The 14,196-nt window shown below is 37.2% G+C and overlaps 1 protein-coding gene across 44 annotated transcripts in view; it reads right to left on the reverse strand.

Moving 5' to 3' along the window:
• Positions 1-383: 383 nt before the first annotated feature.
• Atrx (ATRX, chromatin remodeler) overlaps positions 384-14,196 on the reverse strand; it is a 146,334-nt gene continuing 132,521 nt past the window's right edge. For 43 of the 44 annotated variants that reach the window (NM_001105757.2, XM_087599093.1, XM_087599092.1 and 40 more), the window contains 5 exons: positions 6,957-7,106; positions 5,891-6,016; positions 5,096-5,191; positions 4,473-4,601; positions 384-3,562 (listed from right to left, as the gene is read on the reverse strand). In NM_001105757.2, the coding sequence (NP_001099227.2) occupies positions 3,284-3,562; positions 4,473-4,601; positions 5,096-5,191; positions 5,891-6,016; positions 6,957-7,106 (780 nt within the window). In that variant the 3' untranslated portion in view covers positions 384-3,283. The remainder of the gene's footprint in view (positions 3,563-4,472; positions 4,602-5,095; positions 5,192-5,890; positions 6,017-6,956; positions 7,107-14,196) is intronic. The other variant, XM_087599097.1, reaches the window with a different exon arrangement.

Raw genomic sequence — 14,196 nt, forward strand, 5'->3', positions numbered from 1 at the left:
GAGTCTGGTGATGGTGGACTGGTAATGACCTGAATATAACTGAAATAACGTATTTTACTTGAAGAATGACAAACATGTGGTATCTTCCTTCTGAGGAAATCCTGGTTACTAGGACAAATGATTAATTGCTTTTAAAGTTTTGTCTGAAAAATACTGAGTTTATAAAAAGGGGGGTTGGGGTGGGCAATGCTCAGGAAGTCTTAAAAACTGTTTTGATTTCTTTAAAGGTCAGGCACTATGGTTTCCATGCTTCTGCTAGGGCTTCTGGGCAGTGATCACCTAAGAGAAGGTTTGACTTATATGAAAGGCACAGCTGTGGAGAAACAGGGAATGATGCTGGATTTACACAGAGACAACCAAAACTGAAACAACACACACAAGGCTTCCTGGTATGTTAAATTCTTTTTGAGGTTAGAGATCTCCTTTTACAGAATTTAGTATATAACAGATTCCAAAACCAAACTTCTTGACCTCCCAAATAGTAAAACAACTAAATGTGCAAAAGAACCACCATTAAACAGGACATCAAAAGCTATACAGGTCCTATGAAACAATATGTGCACAGATTTTTCAAAGCTGTGAAAATGCAATAAAGAGCACAACACATTTTGGTCACTTTATTAAATGACATTAAATAGTTTAAGTTTCAACTACTAAACAGCACTTTGAATGGTGAAAACACAGATAGTATATTGTCATACTTGAATGCTTTTCTTTAAAAACACAATTCCAGTCCTTATATATATTACAAAACAGCCTTAAAGGAAGAAGTGACATCTTTTCTACAGTACTTAAGATACTCAATACAGAACCAAAAAGCAGTCTAACAGAAATAAAGGCAAGTCTTCACAGCTGTATGATTTCAGCAGCCAAAGCTGGATGATGGACTGAAACATTACTATACAACCGGGACAAAACATGTACAATATCACAATTCTAGGCCAAACGCTTTACACCCAAAGAAATAAAACAGGTTACAAAATGTGGAGAATTTAGCAGGCAAAACTGTATTACAAGCAACATTTTAAATCGTCATTTAAGCCATTGCAACTATTTAAAACATCTAAAACAAATATAAAAATGAGCTTTTAGTATCTTATGTGACTTTTTTTGTCTTTATTTGTTAAAACTTGATGTTATACTCAAAGTACATATATTATGTTGCTAACATATCAAGTGAGAAGAGTGTATGCAAGTGGTCCAAGATCTATTTCAAATGCTCTGATTTCCAATGAGTCCTTCTAATTACTATTTTTTCAAGTTATAGTTTCATCCATTATGAAAATGGACTATAATGTTGCCTAAAATTGTCATATCTATGTCTTTGAGTAAATAATTAGAGCATGTAAAAGTTCCCATGTCTAGTACATCAGCTTGAACGTATTCTGGTAACAGTTGGCCAGAGCATACTGCTTTCAAATACTTATCTCACAAGTCTTGCTTCTTTCACTTCTTCCAAAGGAAATGCACATCTGCCCCCCACCCCCAATTAAATAAGCTTTATTACATGGCTGGCACAGTATCCAAATACGCAGAGTTCATTAGTGTGTTTGATCATGGGAAGGTACAGCCGCCACACCTCACTTATTCTTCATCACAAACCTGGTGCGTGTGGATATTTTAACCACCAGTTCTTACAAGATAAAGATGGAAATCTTTTATTATCCAAACAACTAAAACCATTTTAAGTTCATGTTCAATTCAATATCAATCACGTCCAGTGAGGCCTAGAACAAATACTCCACCCAGCTTTTCTTTAGCTGTTTCTACTACTTATTTCAAAAATGCTATCGTCATGAGTTGACCCATAGTCAAACACAATCTTCTTACTGAAGACACTTAAAATGATCAAATTGAACATGAATGAAATTATAGGTTATTTTTCAAAAACTTGGATCTAGAAAAAGAAATACACTGATTTTTCTAGTTAAAAAAAAAACCAAACCAAACCAAAACAAAACAAAACAGAAATAAAAGAGTATTAGGTGAATTAATAACTTTATCCAAGAGGAAGAGGAAGAGGAGGAAGAGGAATGAAAAGAAAGGAAACAGGGGTTGGGGATTTAGCTCAGTGGTAGAGCGCTTGCCTAGCAAGCTCAAGGCCCTGGGTTCAGTCCCCAGCTCCAAAAAAAGAAAAGAAAAGAAAAGAAAGGAAACCAACTCAGAGATCAAAATGGGGTGGGGGATCAAACTTGAAAACAATTTACTAAACTGTAAAGGAGCTTGAAAGAGGGAAAGTGTGATGAGTGAAAAGAGGAGCATAGAAGCCAGTGATCCTTATCGTTAAGAGGAATTATTTCACAATACTGACAGTACTGGAGACTAGGAAAGCACATTCCTCATGTGAACTTCAAAGTCAGCAAAGGTTCTGCCATTTTGATGTTGTTTATAAAACAGGGTGTGAGCCTAAAACCACAATTTCAGCGCGAAGCTTTTCAAGCGCTCTAACTTGGTTTTCTTAGTTTGCATCCCACTGCCAGCAACAGGATGAAGCACCAGCACTGGCTCCTTGGCTGATGGATCGGACTTCCATTAGTGCCAGGAGACAGGAAACTCATATGCAGAGGATAATTCACAACCCTGAAATCACATACAACTGAAAATAAAAAATGGCAGGAAGACTAAATAAGAAAAGGAATTTTCTCGTCTTAGACTGTACTTAAGGCTGTTTCTACAATGCTAAGATACAAGGCTCCTCACCTTTAGATTAGTAGTAGTATTTAAGAATATTGCACACGCTTTTAATCACAGAGACAATATTTAAGCAGGAGCCCAGTTTCAAACTTCAGTCAAAAGAATATTAAGACCATTTCAATCACTCTAATCAAGAAATGGAATTAGTACAAAAGTATTTTATAACTTGAGGAATCAACTCTAAGAACTCAGCTGTGTGTTTTTATATGTAAAGAGCGAATATATAAATCTTTATTAATTTCTAAATTCATTAATTTTATGACAATTTCATGGTTGCTAAAAGCAGGCATAAAAATTTAGAGAGGAAATCTGTGGAACTGTTACTGTTATGGAAGGATTTGTTTTCACTGAAAACAATTTGAAATATCTTCTGTACTCAATGTGTGTAAGAAGATTGTAGGCAACATCACTGACAAATGTCAGAGAGAAATGGTATGCCCTATTTAAAAAAAATTTAAACTAATATGGAAGATTGGCATTTAAGGGGTCCAAACTATTTATACAGTTGAGTTCTGTTAAGTCATTGATTCCTAAAAAAATAAAAGATCTTTCTATGATTTTAATAATCCTTTAAAGTTTTAGTGCAAAATCACATTGATTTCCCTGGGGAAGGTCCTGGATTTTTGCTTCTCATTGGGGGTGGTGCACGCTGTAAGGGTGGTGGCTGCATACCACCAGCCACTGACTGATACATTCCTCTCATATCAATCTGCTGGTAGTTGGAAGGAGTCATGATTAAATTTGGAGGCTTTGGCATCATGAGGTGACTCAGTGTTGCTTGCTGATAAGTCAATTGTTGCTGTTGCTGCTGAGTATACTGCTGCTGAAGCCGTCTGTTCATGAGTATTCGCTGAACACAGCTGATTAACTGGAGAGAGAAAAGGGAGCTGTATATATACAAGTGGTATGTCCCGCCCCAAAGAGGCAAGTATCAAGTTCTGGGTTAAAATCAATTTGCTAAGGGAGTACCATACCAAAAGGAAAACACATTATTGTTATCACCATTACTAATTTGATGGCATTCACAGGACCATTACTGTAGAAACCAGTTAGTAACACCATTTAGTACTAAATTCTCTTAATGACTTGACTATTGTATTGCAGGCAGCATATAGGTTAGTTGCCATAGTAATCTGTCCTGCACTGTGATTAGTCTCAAGTATTAGTTACAGCACTTTTTGTCAACTCTCCTTTCTTTGTCATTCTCTTGAATATTTCACATGGTGACAGACAAATATTTTAGTGATGAACAGCAAGGGGAAAAGCATTTTAATAGGAATAATTCCTACCTAAAGGTCTCAAATTCCCTAAGACAATTTAAAGGCACACTGATTCTACAGTGCTTCCTAGTAAATCACGCCACTGACACCCCGTGTCAAGATTGTGCTGGGAAAGATGACCAAGGATCATAGAATAGGGCAGTGTTCAGAAGATGTAGGCATCTTATACATTATTCAGGACACCATAGTCTCCAAATAAATACACTGACATATGTACTTTTAGAAGATATTAGAATGTGACAGAAGAAGCAAAAGTCTTGAGAAAGTTCTACATGTCCAGAAGAGATAAAAAAATAAAATTATAAGGAAATACAACCTATAAAAACATCAGAGAGAACAGATTGTGGCGACACTCTTTCAGCCAAATCTCTCTTAACACTACTAGTTTTTAGCAAAACTTGAGAATAATCTACGACCATTCGTCCTGTATGGCTATTGCACTCATACCAACTCATACATACAGAAGAAAATCCAACAGAGCGTAGAGACAGTTCTCACCATTTGTTGTTTTGTCAATACATCGTTGTAAATTGCTTCTCTTCGTTTCACGTCAAGCTCCTGGCTGGCTTGTCTACTTAATGCTAGTGCTTGGACTTGGGCCTCAGAGAGATTCATGTTTTCTTTCCACTGCAAGAAAGACATTTCTATTTATTCCTTATTACTAACTGTACAACTGAGGGGAAATCATTAAGGTGCTTAATATGTCCAGGATTTTTCAACCCCATTTCCTTCTTCCTTTATTCATTTCTAAAGAAGCCAATGTTAGGAGAACAGGGTACTAAGCTGTTCATTGGTGTATATGGGTTGGCTTCCTCTGGAAAAATTATTTGAATTTGAGGAACCGATAACATTAAAAATGTGTTTATACAAACAACGTTACAATGCTTGATGACTCGACTCTTGTAATTTATCCATTCTCTTTTATGTCATCATCTATGCAAAATGGATAAATGACAGCGTGAGGCTGTTACAAAAGTTACTGGTACTTAACAATTTTGAATCAAGTCATAAGGATTATATGATTTTCCCACAGAAAGTAGAAAAGTGAGCAGAAGTTAAAACAAAGGACGTGAGATGCACACCGACTGGAGGTCGAAAGGAGACAACTGTCATTTGCTTACTACAGTGGAAATGATGTCTTCGAGAGGCTGAATCCTCACTGATGTCACACTGTTCGTTGCTTCTACTACTTTTTCTCTTCCTTGATTAATAAGATCCTAGAAGGATATAAGGAATAAGGTACATGGGGAAGAAGGACGGCATAGCCTTCAAGTGTACAGATCATTCCTCTTGCCACTTTATAGCACTTGATTTGCAACCTAAGCAACCTATAAATGAAGTAAAACTCAATGTGCAAAAGAGACTTCTTAGGAAGATACAAATTAGGGATTTACTGAAGCAATTAATTTAAATAAATCCATGAGCAAATTATAAAAAATGAAACCACAAATTCAATTAAATTATCAACCCACTGATAACATAGTCTAATCTTTCCTATTTAATTCCCACTTTATTCTACCTTTAAATCACACACTTCATTGCAAAGGACAGTAGCACAGACCTAAGGGCACCTCTATCTTGCAAGTAGACTCACAGATGTATTTAAGCTACTTGCAAACACTAAGCAAGTGCATTTCTTTCTCCAGGTATTTTATAAGTGGCCAAAATGTTATGTCCCCAGCCATTCAGCTGCCTTATTAGTCCTTAATTAAAATCACTCAAACTGTATTAATTCAAGGATTGATTCCTTTGTGCTCTGCAAAACCTCCAAAAGGTCAACAAATAAAAGGAAAATGTCTTGATTTATCCTGGGTAATCTTTTAGGGAATGTGCTATTCCTACATTGGGAACCCGCAGCCAGGCAGCTGGAACTGCCTTTACTTCATGTCCAACCACCTTTGTCCCTTAGAGCTCACCTCCAGCTGCTGATTACTCATTGCAGACAGGGCTCCCAAATTGAAAGGAATATAAGGAGTTTGAGAGGTGAAAGTGACAGGGGGTAAATTGGTCCCAGTAGGTATGTTGAAACGCATGGTCAATCCCTAAAAAACACACACACACAAAAAAAATATGCACTTTCACATGTGATTAAAACTGTGAAGTTCTAAATCACCTACTGGTTTAATAAACAATCTCAGATCTAGGAAATTATTAACACTCTTCCACACACGAAGAAACACCCTTTTTACCTGAAACCGAGATCTTACTACATGGAAAGGTGTAACCCTAAAGGTGTATTCTTTTTTTTCTAGAAATTCCCCACACTGAGGAAATCAGTGAATTCTGATGAGACTCTAACATCATATTAACATTAAAGGGGTTTGGTACAGTGAGTTAGGGGTTTGCAAAGGATTCAAATACTAGGATAAGGTTTCTATGCTCAGGCAAATTTCTGCTCAAGTGGGCTAATATTTAAAACAGATATGGATTATTTTAAAAAAAAGTTGCTGGTGGAGCTTGGCATTAAATGGCTTTTAATTCAGCAAGGGCTAAGCAAAAAAAAAAAAAAAGAGTATTTTTCCTTTAAGTATAACCTACAATCTTCTTCCTCCTATTCGACTAGTGAGTACAGCCAAACCCCTTAAATTGAGATTACTAACTAGGGAACCTATACGGACGAACAATTATTTTAATATGTCTTCCTTCAAATATGATACCTCTCATCCTTCATGGCTGCCCAATGGCAAACATAAAAACAGAAAGCAAAAATTGTGTTTGTTCCTAGTTTGTTAATCAGATCAGTCTCCAAATGTCGAGCACGAATTATCTCCCTGTCTGTCTTTCAAGTAGCTGGGACCACAGAGACCATACCTAGTTCCAAAAGTACTTTTAGTTATTAGCAGATCTTTATGATTACAATAACAAAGTTCACTGTGGCAGGTGCCCATGTAGAGGATGCACTTAAATTATAGTCATTCCTGTTAAGCTTCTCCCTTTACCCTAACATCTATCTTCAGGGAAAAGGCATTTTGAACGAAATACCTTCTTTTCTGCTTCATATTCGGCCCAAGCTGCTTTTCTTTCTTCTTCAGTCAGCTCTTCTTCTTCTTTATGGTCCAAAAGAGAATCATGTTCATGATATCCTACAATGTGCTCCTTATGTATCTGAAGAAGTTCTGCAAGTATGGTATCCTGTTTGGTAGAAGTGAAATCATAATTATTTTCCCCCTCTGGAACAGATCTTCATAGTTCTAGACAGTTAAAAGTATAAATGGACTGTTTTTCCCATTTCCAATGTATACTATAAGTTACCTAGAAAACAGACCTCGCATCAAAATTTCATGTCAACTCAGGCTGGCCTCCAAATGCTATGGAGCAAAGGATGACCTTGAACTCTTGATCTTCCTGTCTCCATCTACAAAGTGCTAGGATTACAGGTCTATATCACCATCTGGCTATCTACACAGTCAAATTTGAACTGATAATTATTTTCAACTAATTATAAGAGGTTTGAGAAATGATACCTAAGTTGATTGTTTATTGCTGTTGTATGTGTGTACATGTAAACCTCAACACGCCCCATAGCATGCACGTGTAGGTCAGATAACTTGCAGGAACCATTCTCTCCCTCTACCTGTGGCTCAAAACTCGGCTCAATTAGGTTTGCAGCATGCATCTTTACCCACCAAGTGATTTTTGCCAAACTTAAGTCTGTTTTTTTATGAGTTATTTTTATTTTTAAGTGTGCATGTGCACAAAGTACAGTGCCCTCAGGCATTGGATTCTCCCAGAGTAGGAGTTACAGGTAATTTGTGAACTGTGTGGACTATGGAATCTAACTCTGTTACAGGGCAATATGTGCTTTTAACTGCTGAGCCACCCCTCCACTCGTAAAACTTATCTTTGAACATTAAAAAAGGATGTTTAAATACTAAAAGTCTGCTCTGTAATTATGACTATGAGAGCATGGTAGAAAAGAGACATGGGTAAGAATTTAATATGAATGTCATGAATATGATACTTTTGCTAATAAAAAAATGTAGCCAGGCAATGTGGCACAAACCTGTAATCCCAGCCACTGCTTAGGCTGAGGCAGAAGGATCATAAGTTCAAGGCCTACCTGGGCAATTTCAGTGTGTGACCCTGCCTCAAAAACATACCAACCCCAAATGGTGGGCAGGCCTATAAACCCAGCACTTGGCAGTAGAAAAAGAAAGAAATCCTATTCTAATAAGCAAACAGCCACAAGCTGTTAAAAACCATACATGAGTGTGTGTGTGTGTGTGTGTGTGTGTGTGTGTGTGTGTGTGTGTGTGTGTATAGCCATACTTAGAAATTTGATCCACAAAAGGGAATCAAATATCTGTTAAATAACTCAAAAATGAGAGATTCATTTCATAAAGCCCTAAGTCTTTTCCTGTACAAGAGCAAACACAGACCCTAATTCCATATAATGTGGTATCTAACTCCTATGAATACCCTTAGCTACTGTAGCAAACACTTGAAATAGTTACTTCCTTCCAAAAAGGAAATAAAACCGACTTGTAAAGCTATAGCTGTAACCATGCAGTATATGCTATACTTCCTTTGCTGAAATGAGCAAGCTTTTAAAAGACCATACATCGAGAGGATTTCAAGAAAATTTCCTGGTAGAATAGAGAGATGCTATGAAAGGCTACTGTCTGGTGTAGTAATCTTCCATTCAAATCTTAGTTGCTGGGCTGGATCCCACTAAACAAGCTTCTCATCACTTGCTCAATCTCTAGAGCTGTTGTTATCAGGGCTAGCAGGCAAAGAGAGGCCTGTCTTTATAAACTCATCTAACACGACTCCCATGACTACCCGAAGCACAACTGAACAGATACAGATATTTTACTTCTGCCTGGCAGTAAGTGATAACTGTAACCAAAATTACTATCAGTTCATTTCTCTGACAAAGCTAGCTACTCCAGGGACCAAGAGAACTCTTACGCCACTGGATCTGGAGTTAACTCTGATAACCACTGAGACCTCTGGCTATGAACACAAGTTAAATATGGATGGATACTACTTACTCACAGGTATAACAAGATATTACAAGAATAGCAGAATAAATGGAAACACCTAAGTTTTAAAAAAATTAAACACCATGTCAATTGAGGATGTCTTTCTCAATCACAACCCAATACAAACATCACTTGTTTACTATAGAGAAGATTTTCCAGAAATGTGTGTGTACAAACACAGTAAAAAGGCCCAAGATAGGGAGTTTTATTGGGTTAGTCCTTAGCATCCTATAATTTCAAATCCAAACTTGCTGACTTGAAATTAGGAGAAATTGAGGACCAGGCAACTGACTTTTCCAATTACACAAGGGACGAGCTGGGACAAGCAACTGAATATCTCAACTCTTATCCAGTAATTATTATTATATCACACTACAGAAAATGCTTGGTTTCATGAGGCTTGTCGCCTCTGTTTCCTAGGTCTACTTTTTAAGTTAAAACTATAATCCCTCAAAGGATTCTGGGCAAGAAACAGCCTAAGGTCTTTCTTTTTTTTTTTACACTTTTAACTGTTTTGAGCTTTCTTTTCCTAAACAAAGATTCATTTATTTTTACTTTATGCATTTGGGTGTTTTACCTGTGTGCATGTATGTATACCATGTGTGTACCTAGTACCCACAAAGGCTAGAACATGGATTACCTGGAACTGGAATTATCCATGGTTTTGAGCCACCATGTGGGTGGCTGCTTAGAATCGAACCCAGGTCCCTTAGAACAGCCAGTGCCATCTCTCTACAGGCTCAGTGTAAGTGATTTTAATGAAAGAAAACATAAAAGCCAAGGCTAAAATCCCCAACTTGTGAAAGACTAGTTCATGCTCATACTAAAGCTGACATATACTATTTTGCCATTTTCATTCCTTGATTCTAGATTTATTTTATCAAAATGAAACATGATTACCTAATTAAGGTCAGGTAATGGTGGCAATACAGTCTCTATTCAAGCAATACTGTCCCTTTTGATTCATAGCCACCTGAAATACCAGTAAGTCACAGGAAAAGCTTGCATAACTTTGATTTCTACCATTAATAAAATTTGGAGCCTTATGAACACAGTCCATGTGTTCAAGCCAAAATTCAAAAACAAACCAGAAACTTCATATTTTTTCTAATGAATATGATAATTTCTCTTTTCAAATTAATCAAAGTAATACTAATATCTAACTATATAACCTGGAGACAACTGTGAATAATATGGTATATATTCCTTCATGTGTATACATGGAGCTTTTCACAAACATGGGAACACGTTAGACTTAAGTGAAATCTACATTTCTCCCTTGCTATCTTTGTATAGACATCACTTTATACAAAATACAAACCACTGGTTTTGATGGAGGCACAGAACTTAAGATTATGTCAGTGGTTCTCAACCTGTGCCTTGAAACCCTTTGGCAAGCCTGTATCTCCAAAAGTAGTTACATTACAATTCATAACAGTAGCAAAAGGACAGTTATAAAGTAGCAAAAAAATGATTTTTTGGGGGTTGGGGATTTGGCTCAGTGGTAGAGCACTTGCCTAGCAACCGCAAGGCCCTGGGTTCAGTCCCCAGCTCCGAAAAAAAGAAAAAAAAATGATTTTTTGGTTAAAGGTCACTACAACATGTGGACATGCATTAACAGGTTGGGTCGCAGCATAAAGAAAGTTGAGAGTCAATACACTATATAGAAAACCTTCATTAACTGTTGATGAAGAGATTAAAATGATTTTTCTGTGTTGATTATTATGATACCTGCAATGGAATGACTTAGTGGATATACTTTAAAAATTTCCTCACCCCAAAAGATGCCTCAACATATAAAAGAGACACGTGCTCCACTATGTTCATCGCAGCCTTATTTATAATAGCCAGAAAATGGAAAGAACCCAGATGCCCTTCAACAGAGGAATGGATACAGAAAATGTGGTACATCTACACAATGGAATATTACTCAGCTATCAAAAACAACGAGTTTATGAAATTCGTAGGCAAATGGCTGGAACTGGAAAATATCATCCTGAGTGAGCTAACCCAATCACAGAAAGAGATACATGGTATGCACTCATTGATAAGTGGCTATTAGCCCAAATGCTTGAACTACCCTAGATCCCTAGAACAAACGAAACTCAAGACGGATGATCAAAATGTGAATGCTTCACTCCTTCTTTAAATGAGGAAAAAGAATACCCTTGGCAGGGAAGGGAGAGGCAAAGATTAAAACAGAGACTGAAGGAACACCCATTCAGAGCCTGCCCCACATGTGGCCCATACATATACAGCCACCCAATTAGACAAGATGGATGAAGCAAAGAAGTGCAGACCGACAGGAGCCGGATGTAGATCACTCCTGAGAGACACAGCCAGAATACAGCAAATACAGAGGCGAATGCCAGCAGCAAACCACTGAACTGAGAATAGGTCCCCTGTTGAAGGAATCAGAGAAAGAACTGGAAGAGCTTGAAGGGGCTCGAGACCCCAAAAGTACAACAATGCCAAGCAACCAGAGCTTCCAGGGACTAAGCCACTACCTAAAGACTATACATGGACTGACCCTGGACTCTGACCCCATAGGTAGCAATGAATATCCTAGTAAGAACACCAGTGGAAGGGGAAGCCCTGGGTCCTGCTAAGACTGAACCCCCAGTGAACTAGTCTATGGGGGGAGGGCGGCAATGGGGGGAGGGTTGGGAGGGGAACACCCATAAGGAAGGGGAGGGGGGAGGGGGATGCTTGCCCGGAAACCGGGAAAGGGAATAACACTCGAAATGTATATAAGAAATACTCAAGTTAATAAAAAAAAAAAAAAAGAAAAAAGAAAATAAAAAAAAAATTCCTCACATATTGATTATGCTGATAATACTCAAGCCCTTGGACAAATATGTATGCTGTAATCATCACTTTAAGACCCTAGAGGGATGGCTCAGTTGGAAATGTGCTTGCTTTGCAAACATAAGAGCCCAAGTTTGGATCTCTCATATTTGGTTGATATCCTGGGGAGGTCCGCTCTATTCTGAGGTGAATCTGAGGGAAGGAGAGAGGAGGGGAAACTGTGGTCGGGATGTAATATATAAGAGAAGAATAAATAAAAAGATTTAAAATGGAAAAAAAAGCCTTGGAGAAAGGAAGGGGGAGAGGAGGTAGGCATCGCAGTAAACCTAGGCTGAGGAAGAAGAGAAAGGATGAACTCTAGGCCATATTAGCCAGCTAGCTTAGTCAAATCTGTTAGCCCCCAAGTTCAGCAAGAAACCCTATTTCAAAAAAAAAAAAAAGAATGCAAAATCTGGTCAGATGAGCAGCCACTCATACAAATTCATGCATATAATTCCCTGTTCTCTTTCTCTGTTTTAAGAATAAAAATACAATTCACGCAAATTAAGGCCTGTCTTAGAAAAATAGAAAATAATATAGCTCAGAAGCAGGGCAGCAGATACCATCCCATATCTTTGGCTTTTAAATTAATTGCAGCATTCAATCTATATAAGAAACAAATAATGAGATTAGGAAGGCCAAAAAATATTTGTAACAGGATCCTCAGACTACTTCTTCAGGAAAAACATTCTTGCAAATCCAGAATAAACTATGAAAGTTAAAAGTTTTTTTTTTCCATGTAAGATACAATCAGTAGAAAGGTTTTTGTTTTCCTCCTTTAAAGCAGCATTTATATTTGTTGCTATAGTAACACTATTATTGAAAACAATACTGGAACAGAATCTATAATCACTAAGCCAACAGTCATCAAAATGAGGCTTAAATTACATCCAAATGTGTACCTTTACTTGTCTTTGTTTAAACTTTACTTTTTCTTAAATACATTTTTCTTAATGCCTACAAACTGAAAAAAGTATGGTCTGTATTTCAGCTAACCACCTAAATTAGTTTAAGCTTTAAAAGTGACTAGTTCAATTAATAAAACAAAAATAATCATAAATTAAAAGTTTAAATTAATTTATTTAGAAGTTTAAAGTATTTGGCAAGCTGACAAAAATCCCATCTAATTAATTCCAAAGTCCAACCTTGAAAATAAAATTGTTAAAAAATAATCAAGGCTTTGCCTGGGGGTAGGGTAGGAGGTTTGCCATATTTCAAAAATATTTTGCTTACCATCACTTTGAATTTTAGTTTTATAATATGTGGAAGTAAAAGGTTGCTAGAATACTTAACTGCCATATGACTGACTAAAAGTCTATGAAAAAGGTCCCTTTTATTACTTGAAGAAGTCTAGCATTTTAGTGAAGAAATTTAATAATCCTGCTCCAAAAGCTTTTACTTTCACATTTGAAGTCGGTTTCTTTCCCCAGATTCCAGTGGGAGAAAAACTGTAGTGTGTGGAGTAAGTAGACAGCTTAGTGAATGAACCTGAGACTTCTGTGTTTGTGTTTGCAGTACATAACCTATGCTAAATAAAGAGCATTAGAAATTGGCCCGAATCCCCAGAGTTATGACAAGAGTTATGAATTATTGACGACCATAGAACTTTCCTGTCTGCCAAGCTGACATTAGCAGAGGGCAAAAACATCTCTTGATAAGAATGTTTTTTTCTTTAACATTTAAAGAACTAAACACTATATTTAGGATTTAAATGTCAAAAACTGTCACCACAGTTCTAGAAACTACAGTTTTTCAAGAAAATGATAAAAATGATATAAACATTTTTTTTTCTTTTTTCCGGAGCTGGAGACCGAACCCAGGGCCTTGCATTTGCTAGGCAAGCGCTCTACCACTGAGCTAAATCCCCAACCCCAAAAATGATATAAACATGTAAGAGACAGAATGGTATATATAGTGTTATAAAGCTGACAGTGAACCTAAGACGCCCCACTGCAGGGTTGTGTGCCTGTAGGTGCGGCAGGCAGCAGCATCCAATGTTTCTATCTCCAGGAAAACTGTATATGATTAGACCCACACTAAGGACCACACTTCAGATATGAACCAGCATGGGCCTTGAACTTGCGACCATCTTGCCTCAGCCTCTCAAACGAGGATCATAAAGCACACATCACCAGGCTTAGCAAGTAGTAAATATTTGTAGTGTATCAAACTCTCCATAAGGAAACAATTTCTGAAGTCCAACTCAATCCCTTCCCCAATGGAATCTTGCAAAACACCCTGCCTAACAAGGATACATTATATATGATGTAATTTCCACTGGCAATAATTTCTTTTTTTTTTTTTGGTTCTTTTTTTTTGAAGCTGGGGACCGAACCCAGGGCCTTGTGCTTCCTAGGCAAGCGCTCTACCACTGAGCTAAATCCCCAACC

Source organism: Rattus norvegicus, chromosome X, assembly GCF_021556685.1.
Source record: "Rattus norvegicus strain SHRSP/BbbUtx chromosome X, alternate assembly SHRSP_T2T, whole genome shotgun sequence".
Lineage (NCBI taxonomy): Eukaryota > Metazoa > Chordata > Mammalia > Rodentia > Muridae > Rattus > Rattus norvegicus.